General features: G+C 32.2%; 1 protein-coding gene across 7 annotated transcripts in view; it reads right to left on the bottom strand.

Moving 5' to 3' along the window:
• Positions 1–463: 463 nt before the first annotated feature.
• LOC141459509 (uncharacterized) overlaps positions 464–14886 on the bottom strand; it is a 62950-nt gene continuing 48527 nt past the window's right edge. For 6 of the 7 annotated variants that reach the window (XM_074138664.1, XM_074138666.1, XM_074138668.1 and 3 more), the window contains 2 exons: positions 13800–13958; positions 464–7462 (listed from right to left, as the gene is read on the bottom strand). In XM_074138664.1, coding sequence (XP_073994765.1) covers positions 7458–7462; positions 13800–13958 — 164 coding nt within the window. In that variant the 3' untranslated portion in view covers positions 464–7457. The remainder of the gene's footprint in view (positions 7463–13799; positions 13959–14886) is intronic. The other variant, XM_074138670.1, reaches the window with a different exon arrangement.

The following is a 14886-nucleotide window of genomic DNA, read 5'->3' as shown; positions in this document are numbered from 1 at the left end:
ACTTATCCATGTTCCTATACATATATTATTTGATTTTACTTTTAATTTAAGTAATTATTAAAATTAGAGTCTAGAATTAGAATTATTATCCTAATTTCTATTTTTGTATTAGTTTACTTTTATTTCTCATTTTGTATTTTCTTTTCTCCTCTCTTTTCTTTCTTTTACCTGTTATTTTTATTTTACTTTTTTTAATTTATTTTAGTTATTATCATTAACTACAACATTTTAATTGTAAAATAATATTAAATATGTTTGTATTATTATGTCTTACTCTTTTATTAAATGTAATCTGTAAGATAGATTTACTTTTTTTCTGTTTGTATTTTTATTTCTTCTATCTCCCCCTCAACATCAACCTCCGGCAGACGTTTTGCTAAGCCGCAGATTGTATAGAAATACATTACTTTTGATTCATATCAGATTTTTCCTTTATTAAGGGTTTTAAAATAAAATAAAATAATTTCGTCCAAATTAAATGCATTTGTTTATTTCAATTTAAAATAAACTTACATATTATGGAAGAACAGCATTTTCTTTGTATTTTTATCTATGAACCATACAGACACTTCATAATATATATATATTTCTTTGTATATATATTATTATTATATACTTTTTAAATGTGCATATGACAAAACAAAAGTTATCGCTACAATTAAATATTGGACTAAAGAATGTTTCGAACGAAATTTATGTCCACTCAGCTCAGTTACATACATGTTTAGTTTTGTTTTCCTTTCTACAGGAATATATATATTCCTATTTTATCCTTTATTATTTTTTTTTTATAATACATAGCATATTTGAGGTATTTTGTTGAAGTTACAATTTATATTTTATTTTGTTCTGAATTTTATTTTATTTGTTAAATTTAAAGCCGTTTACATATAAGAAAAAATTTGCTTGACGAAAAAATAATTCTACCATTTATATACAACTGTACAGTTTTAATACTTTGTGTTAGCGGTTATATTTTATTTTTTAGTTTTTGTATTTTTTATGTATTTCATTTTTATTCTTTAAAGTTTGACAGTTTATTATTTATTTATTTTTTAAAGTCACTTTTTAGGAATGTTATTTATATATATATAAATCTTTAAACTGTCATTCGAAAACATTTTATAAGATATTTTTATTGATACGTACGTTCCAAGTACTTCTTCACTTTATACACCAATAAATTTCATCTTATCTTTTTTTTAAAAAATATTTAACAAAATATATATATATATATAAATAATTTTTTAGTTAACTTTAAAAATATCATTATATTAGTAAAAATAAAAATGCCTGTGAATAACAAAAAATAATTAATAAAATAAAGGATCCGAAGATAAAATGAGTCATCTCTATACAACCTTAAACCAGAGCTGAATAATTTTTTAAATTTGGCATTTTGTTTACTAAATAAATTCATGCATTAATTTAAATAAAATGAACTTAAATATTTAGCCGCAGAAAATAAATATACTTAAATATTTTTATGAGATGAAGAATTACTTTATTTAATAAATAATGTATAATGTGAAGGCTGTCCGTGCAGCAATTAAAATACTAATTGTCATTTTCAACAAATACATTAATGTATACATGATATAATTCTCATTGCTGGTTGACTGCAGCTGACTGTATGAAAGGACACATACTTGTTCCTTATAAAGGTTGCGAAGTTTTTAATCATCTTCGTAGATTGTATTATCAAGATTCTAATTATAACGAATAAGAGTGGGGTTCTTACAAGAACAAGAAAGGAAAGTTTGGGGAATTTGGGAAAGAAAATTTTGGCCTAATAACTGAAAGCAGTGAATTCCTAAAAAAAAAGGAGGAAATTATATTTGCACAAATAGTAGGTAAACATAATTTGTGGCAAGCTAGACCGAAATGGCTAAGGAATTCGGAAAAAATGTGAGAGAAAAGACTGCCCAGACGGCTTCTCGATGGTAAGCCAAAAAGAAGTGCGCAGGATATCTAAACCACTATACACACGATTCGTACGAGGTAGGCGTGAGGTGATGGAGACGCCTAGCCGTAAAAGGAAATCAGATAAAATGAAGGTTTGGTATATTTTGGACGTTAGTGCCTAAATTAACTGATAATGTTTCACTTACATTTTAGTGTGATGTAGATACTGAAAGTGGAAGTCGAACAAGTGGTTCACAAACCAAATAAAACAATCTTTAAAGACCGACGATTTATCTGAAATAAAGAAACAAGCATGTATTTCAGGATGAATTGTCGAATATATTCAAAATCTCATCCAAAACATTTTTTTTTTTTTTCTTGTTTCAGGGTTTAGGATTGATAAGTGTTGAACTTGTTCTTAACAACAATAAAAGAAATTAATGATAAATGTCTGGAAGGTGAAAGTAAACTAGCCACTCCTTCTGGGATCTTTTTGTCTCTAGAAGTATCCTGGCATAACAACACTAATAACCCTTACACCGACATGTTCACAATATAAATAGAGACCTGAAGAGGAGGTTGATACATGCAACTATTTGGATTTTGTGGTGCTCCTAGAAGTTTAGTGTATACTTAGTTACTAGTAAAAGTAAAGTAATCGCGTGACGTTTCAGGTGGGGTTTAACGTCCAACTACCAATTAGGTGCCGAAGACGGGGGTGGAAGCACATACTTTACTATAAATAATTTTTGTTAACAAATTAACAGTAGTCACACGCGGGATTCGATCTGGGGATTTCCCACTTACCACGCTGTTGACCAACACCCACCACACTTGTTAGTAGTAATAAAGGCACATTGATGTTTTAGAGAGGGCACGGCTTCTTGCCAATCAAACATAATGAAACATGGCTGAACTGGTTCCTCCATTTTGACTTTAAAATATCTCTGGTTAAAGCAAAACAAAATATTTCTTTAATGAGACAACGCAAGGCCATCAAATCACCTCGAAGATTTGACTTTTGAGCTTCTCTCTCAACCAGCTCACAACAGCCGAGTCCCTGCACCATCTAATTATCACCTCTTCTGCGCCAGGCCCTCTATTAATCTCGTAAAAAATTTTAAATAGGAAGCAATAAAAAGAGGATGTTTAAAAATGTGTTCTTCAAAGCATTTTCGCATTGTTGGTTTTCAGAAAAGTTCTAGCTGTCAAAAATAATGACCAAAGACAAGAAGGCATTGGAAAGAAGGGTATTGACACAAGAATGGTTAGGCCCTGATTATCAACACCCTGTTATTTCTAGAACGTCTCTAAATCAGAATAAAAGTAAGTGGTTTCATCACTTGGGTGCACGGTGGCTTGAGAGATCTGTTCTGCAACAGTGAAGAGCACAATAAATCTATTTTGGTAACAGTGCAGAACACCCCTAAAAAATAAAAATAAAAACCTGTTTTTGAAATTGTAACATGATGCACTTCACAGACGTTTTTAACCAAAATAAATAAATACAATAAGTTAGGTGTAGCGATAGTGTTATTTTGGATCTGCTTCGTTAGACATATGTTCCACAAATCTTGAAATTTAACGTTTTCCAGAGCTTTTATCGTATTATTCACTTTCCCAAGTTGGGATATTTATCTTAGTTAAAGATTTATTCTTATAAATTAAAATGTAACGTTACGCTAATGATCATGGCAGTCGATGCACAAAAATAAAAAAAAATAAAATCAACGTTAATCCCTTTACACTTAGTGGCCCATTTTCTCAACAATACGGATCCTTTTCGCTTAAATTATTTGAACATATTGAAAAAGAATACTTATATTTTTAATTTCAAGCTTACAAAATGATTACCTATGTACGATGAAAACAAATATTTCACCTTCAAAACGAAACAAAAATAAACATTAATGTAAATAAATTTACCTTCATTCTAACTCATTGATGAATAACAACCACTATTATTATTCGTGTTTAATTAGATAGTTACTCGTTAGAATTGTAACTACATTATAACTTCTCTGTTTTTTTTTTTAATATTTTTTTTATTTATTTTTTTTAAATAACTATGTTTGATCCTAAAAATACAAGATAACAACTTTTTCATTTTATAAAATGTCATTTTTAACAAATGTAACTCATATGAAAAATAAGTAGCGTACACATTTTTTTTAACAGTTAACTTGTGTTTTTTAACAATTTGTATTTTATTTTTTACAATCGAAAACAAAATTATATATATATAATTTATATATATATATAAATTTTCAAATAATCTTGTATTTCCATTATACAATCACTAATTTTTCTGTAAATATGTTATTTACATTATTTCCGAAGGCTTGCTTTTTTATTTATTTTTTAAAATATATTGAGTGAACTAATAATTTAAATAAATAATACATTTGTTGTTATATAATGCAGTTTTGTATGTTTATAATTTTGTCAGGCACAGCAAGTAGTGTCTAGTTAATATTTGTAAATATTGATTCTTTTTAATTATTGGCTTGTTTAAGAATTGTTGGCTATTGGCCTAGAAATGAAGTAATTTACTTTAAACTTACTTTCTCTTTAATAAGACATAAACTTTATACAATTTTTAAAAGACATAAAAAAAACGAACTCTAACCCAACGTTCTTTTAACTGAACTATTATACTTTTAATTCTCTGATAACTAAGTGAAAAGAGAAAATCTCGTAAAAAAAAAAAAAAAAAAAAAAAAAAAAAGTAGTATGCGGATTGGGATTAGAAAATTCTGCCTGATAAAAAAGCTTCCTCTGACTTCTCCCAAATTGAACTTATACAAACACTTCCCTCGCTCTTCTTCTCTTATCCGTTTTAACCGAACAATCAGATTCTTCGAAACTCAAAAAGAAAAAAAAAAAATTCAAGTGTTTTAAATAAAAAATATAACTCAGTGCCTTAACAAAAAATATAGTATATATAACTCCCTCTCTATGTAGATAAGCGACGGTTCCAGGAGTCAGGTACAAACTTTTTCTTCGTATCTTTACCCATTTGAGGTCAAAACTTCACAATTCTTAAACAAATAATAATTCAACTGGCAATATGATTAGTTGACACATATATTTTATTTTTTTAAACTAAAAGAATATATATTCATTTTGTGACTAACAATTAATTAAAAAGACAAAATTAATACAATTTTTACAAATTTCAGAGTTACAAAGCTCCATGGATATTTTTCTCATTTTATTAGCAGCAGAAGAATAATTCCCACAACCTACTTTCACTGGTAGGAGGACTGGATATGGAAAACTGGAGAAGATTCTACTCTCTTTATTACATTTATTCTAAAGCTTTATTGCATTCCATATTCCCACTGTACAGATTTTTGAAATAATTTAAAAACTTGGAGAGTAGAACCTACCTTCACTTAGGAAGTTCACAGACTGAGAGATTACTGTTTATCACTTGAGATATTTCTTGACTCTTATTATGCCAGATGTAAACAGCAGAATATTATATTTTTTATGAAGATTGGTAAAAAGACTATAAGATCCCAGCTTCATTTGACTGTTGAAACAATTTGACTATTGGAACATCGTCAGTGTTAGGAAATGGTGGTGTAACATTTAAGACAAGCCCCCTTCCCTTTAAAGCATCGCTCACTTTTTAGAACAAAAATGGATAAAAATAATTAATAATCGTACTGGTGGAGGTGTAATGTGCTTTATTGTTCAATTTTATTATTCGTCCGCGAGGGGTGGGAGGAACATCGCGCCCTACGCTATCCGCACATCTAGAAAAAGTAATCAGCATCCAGTAACCATTCGACATGGTTACCTACAGGAACTCTGATGAACAGAATTGAAATGGTCTGGTTAGAATTGTGTTGTCTACAGGGACGGCCATATCTCAGGAGTTTACCTTGTTGTATGTGAGGTCATACTTATCAGAAAACAATAAAAATAATGAGTAATTTTAGTAATTAATTTTAATGTTGCGATTTGTACGATAAATTTACTTTGTTTGCTTCCATTTCGCTCGCAAGATGCTCACTTAATCTGAAGTAATGTAAATTTGAAAAGGTTATTACATTTGAATAAACAACTCCTGAAAACTCAAAGTCGAAAAGCTACGCTAATGTACTAGTCCTTCTTTCGAAAGATAAGTTGAGAAAGAAAAATTATTTGGATAAAGATGAATTTAAATTTGATACCTGATACATAGTTAAAGATATATACAATTTAAACTCTAATCTAATACCGTATTACATTGTTAGGTTAAGCGGCCCCATTTTAGGAACTATCCCATACCATTCGAACGCTAACGGCGGCCCTGCATACAAGTGCTCATGGACTAAACAAAATTTTTAAGTACTTATTTTTTGCTTAAAAATGTTAAGAGGTAAGTAAGAGTGGAAGTTATTTCCAACTTTTAAAATTGCAATTTTCTAAAATTTCAAACCGTAAGATGATACTTTTATAATTACTTCAATAATGAACAAGAAAAGGAAGTCATCTAAAATTTAACATTCTTTTGATTAGTGCATTTACAATTTTCTTTAGCTCTAACTCTATAAAACACTCAAAATCTGTTGAGGTTCTGACCATGGATTATTAAAATAACTTTTTTATCGCAATGACAATAGTATGGAATTACTTCCTAAATTATGGCCAGATCAACGTGTACACCCCTTATAAGTGCGAAACAATAAGTTGTTCTGAACTACCGGTCTCTTCCATCCAAATAAACAAAATTTCTTAGTAAAATGTTTAGTAGCTAAACGGAAGTTTGAGTTTTCTGCAAGTGTCCGTATTTGAGATTTTTTTTCCACAAAACGCACTCATAAAATTTTTGATTTAAAAAAAAAACTGTTTCCGTATTTTTCCCCAAAACATTATATTATATTTCTTAAGAAAACTTTTACTTTTTGAAACGATTGCAAAGTTTCCTTCTAAAATTTTGCAGCACGATATTTAAAACAGCAGAAAAAAAATAATAATAAAAATAAAAAACCTGGAAGCTTTATATAATTTTTAATAATTAACAATTTAGAAATGTACAATCACTTTGAGGATCCCAAGGATCCCCCCATAAATGGCAAAATAAAAAAAAATTTTTTTTTTAAGTACAAGCAATTTTAATGTATATATATCTGAATCTTAATTTTATCTAATTGGTTTTTTTCTAAACCTTTTTCTCCAGAATGAAATGTAATAAGTTTCAGTTATGAATTATAAAAACAATAGGTACAATAATCAAAAAATGAGAACTATACAGGGATGTATTGTCGTCAGCTACTTTGTATACAGTATACACATGGTTGTAATTTTCAGCTGTGTACAAACATATTTTTATACAGTAACTTTACGATTTTTATTTTCCTTTAATTTTTTTCTCTTAAATTTAAAACATATTTAAGGCCCAAGACAATGTTTCATTTTATTTATATGTCTTTTTTACTTTTTTTTTTTTTTTAATCTACTATTTATTATATTTTGCATTATGTATCTTACATATACCAGTTAGTTGTAGTCACTCTCAACTTGTAGTAGGTAGGTTTTCTTCATCCCTGCACTCAATATCAACCTGTCGCATTAAAATAGTAGACAAAATTAATTAATTCAAAATATTAAGAGGGGAAAATTTGTTGTATAACACTTACATCGCTTTCTCTAATTGGAATAACAATGGTGTAACAAAAGCCTATGCGTTCTTCGCTTTACAATTCAAAGATTCGTGATTTACTCATCTATTAAGCTTACTCAAGGGAGCAAAATCCGATTTCTACCTCCTCATGGTGCCTCCAACCCCTGATAACTGCTCGTAAGAGCAGGCTAATAGAGAAGGTATGAGGTCTTGCCCCTTAGCGGGGATTGAGGTCATTTTCAATCTCAAACCTATCCATCTTGCTGAGAGGTGCATAAAGAATTTTACTATCAAATAATCTTAGAAAGATGTTTGGGGGATAGGAATGGAGGGTTCGGCGCTATGGAGCAAGATATCCAAATTGCTGCTCCCGACTCTATTCCCAAAAATTCCTGAGCCCAATCCAAAGTCATGCGACCAATGAATAGATGACACAATGGTACCGGAAGCTCTTTCAGAGATAGTATTCGTTTTCAGTTAGTTGGCCTACCCAGAAAGGGTGGCTGGTGAAGGAGGATACCCTCTCTTGGGAAGGGTGTTGAAATCAGCCCACTCTGTCGGCTCCACTCTCTTCCTGGGTTTCCCAGAAGAGCCTGGATAGTATCTAGGTGTTAAGGTACAATATATCATCCCTGGAAATTGTGGTAGGAGTCTAACCTAGAGTGGTTATGACAATCTACTATAAATTTCTGGGATTTTCTAGATAGCCTATCTCTTTTAATAATCTTTCTCTTTTAATTTGGGAAAATTTCACATCTATGCTAGCTTAGTGGAGAGGGATATTGGGATCACCCTACTGTCTTTGCTTTCTTTCTAGAAGTTTTTTTTTTTGTAGAGGTTGGTTCCCTTTCTTTTGATATGAGAGAGACATCTTTATAACATAAGGATAGCGTTAAGGGTGTGGAGTGGGTGGAGGGCAACCGCTCCTCTTGCAGGGCCAGAGTAGTTTACAGAGTAAGAGAGGAATGAACCTTTTCTAAAATCTTTTCGGTGGAGTTTCCTTCAAAATATTTAGAGATGTCAATAGGGAGAGACTCTAGGGGGCAGCTTTCCCTTGCTGCTTGCAGTCACCCACATCGTCCCCCCCCCCCGAACGTCTCTCTTGAGTATCTGGGTGTCTTTTTTATAACCGGAAAAAAACTTTGCACTAGTGAAGGCAAAATAGATCTAATTAAAGGTCGTCGAGCAAAACAGTCTCTAAAAAAAAGCTTACTCGTTGAAATCCATGCGATTTTATAATACTCGTCCCTATCTCATGCCTCAAGCCAACAATTTGATGCCCTTCCAATCATTAGAGGGTAAACATCTACAAACATCCAACTGCACTGCCTCCTTACTGGAGAAATTTTTTTACCAAGTAAAAAGTGGGACATAGAGTGGAAGCAGTGGTTACCAGAGAGTACAAGGACAGGAGTAGATGCGCTCAAATTTCAAAATCTTCGATTACTACGCGTTCTTGTTCATAAAATCTTCACGATTGGCGACCTAATTTACTCAATAGTATCTTAATCAGTCAATGGCGTTAGGAAAATATATCCACTGAAAATGAAAACAATAAATTCCGCAAAGAGACTATTGCAGACTTCGCAAGATAAAAGTTGTCGCAATATGGCAAAAAGCGTTATAAAGGATAAGCTGTTAATAGCCTCCCTACCACTGGACTAAAAGGTCTTGTTGACATGTTAGCTAGGGATCTATATTTGCTGGACAATTTTAATGACGTAAATTGCGTCGTTAAAACGCCTTGTAAAAGGGAAACTAAACGCTAAACTCTACAAAAAAAAAAAAATGCTAAAACAATTTGCAAACGAGCACCGATCGCTTGCCAGTTGTACAGGACATCATGCATCTTACACCTTAAGTTTCAAGACTGATTATTTTCAAAATAGTTTTTAGGCATATACAATTTTTTGTCAGACAGTTATGTTCGTTCTGTTCGTTTATGTTTTCCAATTAGTCAACGTAATTGAAACATATTTCTTTTAGATTTCTTATGAGATATTGTAGATGATGATAAAAGAAGAAAGAATTTTTTTATAATCTTAGCAGTTATGATGCCTGTTATGTTACAGTTGTAACCATAAAGTAGTATTTTGTTTCAGATTTTCTTACTGCCCGGGAGATAACTGTAGAAAATACCCATTTATCTCATAACTGGTTGTTTAGGCTGCGATAAAATGGGCTTCAGGACTTCCGAACGAAACAGGTTGTGAAGGTCATTGTCCAATTTTGTGTGTGTGAGTGCCGCAGTGATTCAAGTAAGGGTCAAGATTTTTGTCCTAGGCACAAATAAAATGTTTTTACGGTGGTTGCATGAGCCCGTAAGGACTTAAGAGGCCATAAGCATGGACGTTTCCCACATATTATAATGCTCTCAATCTTATAAATGTAGAAACATAAGCAGACGAATTTATTGCAGCAGTGTGACGCATGTTTTTAATATATAGAAACAACATGGGTAACTACGACAAGAAGTAATCGTAATTGGTGAGAACATATTGAGTTTATTAAACTAGTGGAATAAAGTCAGCTTTTCTAGTGAAGAAGCTTCAAAGCCCTCTCTCACAAATCTGATGTTTACAAACAAATATTACATTTACATTTATGGTCGGTAGACTTTTTCTTATCTCATTCTATACGAAGTCTAAGGGTAACATATCTTTGATCAGCTTACTGTCCAACGTTGAATTCAAAAACTGGTGATAAGACCTTAGAAAGAAAGAGGTTTAGACCGGCCAAGATATAACCGTGGACTTAACGAGTAAGTTGTATTCAGCTAATACTAATCATGCAGAGCTGTAAGTATCTATGTACTTCATTAACCGTCATCTTGATACTGTGGGAATGGCAAAATATAGAGATGTAAATTAATGCTGCTTGAACTCAAAGTCAAGCGACATTTCTGGTTAATGAAAGTGGGCAAGTTGAGAGAACGTCAATAATGGATCTAAGAAGAGAGAATACAATCATGATTTTGTTCTCGATGGTCTTTTAATGAATTTCGAGCCTTTACTGCCAACAAATAAACAAAATGTACTACAAAATTACTCAGCTTTTGCCAATCGAACGGACGTTTTACAGCAGCAAAATAAAACCAGTTACACACGCCCCTACATCAAAAGTAAAAATTGGTAGCACTGAACTTCTTTAATATATATCCTATAGACCAGTCCTAGCTTCAGTCGACATACATTCTTTTCGATTATAATTTTGTAATTTATTCTTGAAACTAAAACGAGTTTCACTTTATGCTGCGGTGAGTTGTTTTATTGCCCATCCCTGCCACTGAGAGTGAGATTGGCTGTGTAAAGATGAAAAATGATTGCTAAATACATTAAAACAAATACATCATTAACAAAAATAGAATAAATGTGTTTAAGGGGAAAAGAGGCTTCTGGGGCAGTCATGTGACATAGCCTTGGGTTCACATACAAATATTTGGCTACTTAAGCACCCCGATAAGTGAGTCCACTACGTTCAAACCCTGCTTCTGTATAAATCTATTACAAAATATCCATTTCAGATATAGAACTGAATAAAGACTGGTCTGAAGGTACAGGATACTGAAATATCGGCAGAACTTTACTAGCAATTCTGTATGGTTCCAACAAGCGGTCACAAGGTCGCACCAGAATCTCCTTAGTAACTCCAACTAATGTAAATGAATTTGATGATTGAATGAATGAATTACTTATTTAAGAATAATTGGCTTATCGGTTTTGGATTAGGAACATAAAGTAAAACAGTTTTTTCGATCCAGGTGTTTTTATCTTCTTTCTTGTGGATTAGACAGAGTATTGTTATCTGATCAACCTGGACCTAAGGAAAACAAAAAAAAAATCTGCGAATTTGGAAAAGTGCCAGGAAAATAATAAAGGCGTAGGAACCTTTTGGATACTAAGGCTGTACTCAAGATATTGAGGTATTGGAGCTCAAATAGTGAGTGAATGGTCTTTCTCAGAGGAAAACTGGGTGAGGGTCTTCTGGGTCTGTATAAAAGGTTTTGAATCTGTGGTTGCCATCACGAAGTAATTTTGCGGCAGATACTAAAATTAGAGAAATACTGGAGAAATTCGAAAGGATGATACCACGCTAAAAGATCAGGAAGGTGCCAACTATATTTTTTACCTTTTTACGTTTGTTACCTAGATAGATGCGATTGACTTTTGGTAGGGTGGCTGACTGGGTACTTTTGGGAGCCTTTCTAATTTGCTATGAAGAGTCATACTTTCAAGGGAATGCTTGAGGAATTACAGCTCAGGGATATATTGCACCCACCAATAGACGTTTGTTTTTTTAAGATTTAGCAAGATTTGTTTAGATTAGCAATTTCTGGTAAATATATGTATTGGTTTAGAAAGTAATCTTCTATTTATTATTATTTTTTTTAAATGAGAGTTTAACGTACGAATTAGATGTCGTGGATGGATGCGTAAGCACATACGAGTACTTCACTATAAACTTTTTTTTAACAAATAAAAGAAGCTATAAGATGGATTCGGACTACGCTAAGCCACGCTTCAATTCCTTTTGCTTTAACACAGCTATGAGCTAAGTTGTACTTAAATTTGCGATGCAATGAAAAATTAAGATTTTTTTTTTAAAGTTAATGCTAGTAATATATACCCATAACTTTTTGATATCAAGTTATGTTACATCCAGTTAAGAATCACTTTAAAAAAAAAAAAAAATCCAGATAGTTTGTTACCTTCTTACAAAATTCAATGTATTGCAAACACAAAGTGTACATTTGAAATCAACATTAACCGTTTAAGTTTGAATTTATGTCCTGTGATAGTTTGTTTAGCGTTTGTGAACCCCCCACAACTCATCCACCCTAGCGTAGGGGTAGTGAAACCCCACCACTCATCCACTCTAGCCAGAGGGAGAGGTTCAGCCCCCTTGGCACACAGAGAAGGGAGGCTCGACGAAGGTATATAAGAAGAAGAGGAAAGTCGAATAATATATTCGAGATTCGAGATTCAACGGGGATTCAATTCAGTGATAGATCATATTGATATTGCGTTACATATTCAGTTCGAAGGTTCTGCTCAAAGTCTTACACTTCAGTTGTACACATCGTTTAGCCACGTCAGTCAGTCTGTTCGGTTCTTGTGTAAAGTATACAGTCCTTGGCAGTCAGTCACATACAAATATAATATCTTATACCGATACTAAAAGTGTTATTTATCAGTCAACATCAACAAACAACTCCCTCAACAACCATTACAATAGTAAGTAGGTTCTCTAGAAATATGTGTGTTGTTTCTGAACATAAAATAATTTATTGTGGATACATCTAGCTCCCCTTGAATTAGTTCATCAGTATTCCCAAGGTGATTCGTAGCACTTTATTTTGGAAAAATTACAGCTTATTCGTTGCATACGGGGCAAGCGCAAGTCAGTAAAGGTCAGAGTCTAGAGCAACAGAGTATTTGTCGGTTAATGACAGATGTCTGAGGTTAATGGTCTGGCCGCCTGAGAGTTTGCTAGGACTGTCTCAATTTCAGTGTACCTTTAGTCTTAATTAAGAGTAACTAAAAATTATTTCTACGAAAATGTACAATAGCTTTTCGGTAATAGGTCCTCTATTTGGCGTTTTCCGTTATAAGCATAAAAAGCAGGCTCAGACTGATGTTGTCATGCTTTAAGTACTTTATATCAGCTTTTATTTTATCTTATTGTTTATTTTTAATAATTATTATGGTTTGAGTAAAAAATAGGATAAAAAGTTAATTTACAATTGATAAGTACCCTAAAATAAAGGTAAATTTCATGGGATTTTCACACAATATTTCTTTCTCTTTACTGAATCTTTTTTGTTAAGACAACACTTGAAGGCAGCACGCGCAGACGTAATTTAATTTTGTGTAAAATGTTCCACGGATACTAAAAGCGGTTGCCAAACACTGGTCTAATCATTTAGCACTTAAATAGGATTATGACCGCACTTCCTATCTGACAAGACAAAATAGCTGTTTTCAAAAAATAATCATTTGGCGATATGAACATAAGCTATGACGACAATAAAAGTTATTATTCCGTATTGAAGGCACAACCACGAATTGATTTAAACAAAGTGTTTAATTTAAATTATTATTTTAAAATCAATTTAACTACATACAGTTATTTACTTTACCCACGGGTCTTAAAATAAAAAACAATTCTCCATTTATGACTGATAAGCCAATAATTCTTAAACAAATATTTATCCTGCGCCCAAGAAGATTACTTAACAACTACTTTTTGGATTTTTTGTTTTTTGAAGAAACCTGACCTTTCTGTTGCATAACTAAGACAGATTCAGTGATGGGCGATGAGCCCAAATCTTCTAGTAACTTTCTAGATCTAGTCGGCATATCTGGCAGCAAAGGCATGGCATGAGGGGCACTGTAGTCAGTGATAGGTGAGAAGTCAGACAGTCGTTCATACACACCTGCCAACAGTTCATTTAAGTCAAGCCCTATCATTAACATAATTTTCCACATTCTTTTTTTTTTTATATAGTTTATTAATATATTAATTTTTACAGCCAACACAAAAATCCTTACATACCCACATGCAGAGCCAGTTTTTTTATTCTGCATTACACCAGAGTAAAACCTTTAAATTATTTTAAAAACACAAATGATAGACAGTTCTATCTGTACCACATTAAACCATTTAATACTGAAAACCTCTTTGTGTTTAGAAGCCGGGTAGCAAGAACTTGGTGTATGACCGTTTTCCTGTTGCACGAGTTTTATGGCCCTTAAAACCCAATAATATGATTCTGATGTTCATAAACCCAATAAATAATTATCTTTGCCTATGTTCGTTCTTATATTGTATGTTCCCTTCCATTACTCTCTTCCTTTTTTTAGGTATTTTAGAAATGCAATTTACCAAATGTACCTTAACAAATTAGTTATTTTAAGTTATACCGAAAAAACGCACAAGTGCTAAGCTTACGTGTAAGACAAGTTTACAAAAAAAAGTAAAGAAATTTTCCAGACACGGCTAAAAATTATGAGTTATTATAGGAGAGAAAAATATAATGTACATAAAACTATAGTGAAGCAGACGTAAAAATTCGGGAACCTATTGGACGGTATAAATTTGAGAATGAATCAGAATTAGGATCGAAACGTTATTGATAAAAAAGTTAGCAGGGGTGGGGATTTTTGGAGGCAAATTATTGAAAAATTTGGAGAGATTGCCAGAGAGAGACCAGCACTGCGCAACTTGTTTAATTCAGAAAGATTTAGCTATCTAAGAGGCAAAAACTCGAAAGTACAGACTGGGAGAATTGGACGTTCCAGACTGTTTCATTTCAGTAAAAGCCGGGGTCCAGTATCTAATGCTACTCCTTGTGAAATCGAAGG

Source organism: Rhodnius prolixus, unplaced genomic scaffold (assembly GCF_049639745.1).
Source record: "Rhodnius prolixus isolate KJV_2025 unplaced genomic scaffold, Rpr scaffold_11, whole genome shotgun sequence".
Lineage (NCBI taxonomy): Eukaryota > Metazoa > Arthropoda > Insecta > Hemiptera > Reduviidae > Rhodnius > Rhodnius prolixus.
The sequence above is the reverse complement of the archived record's forward strand: the minus strand, read 5'-3'. Positions and strand labels throughout refer to the sequence as shown.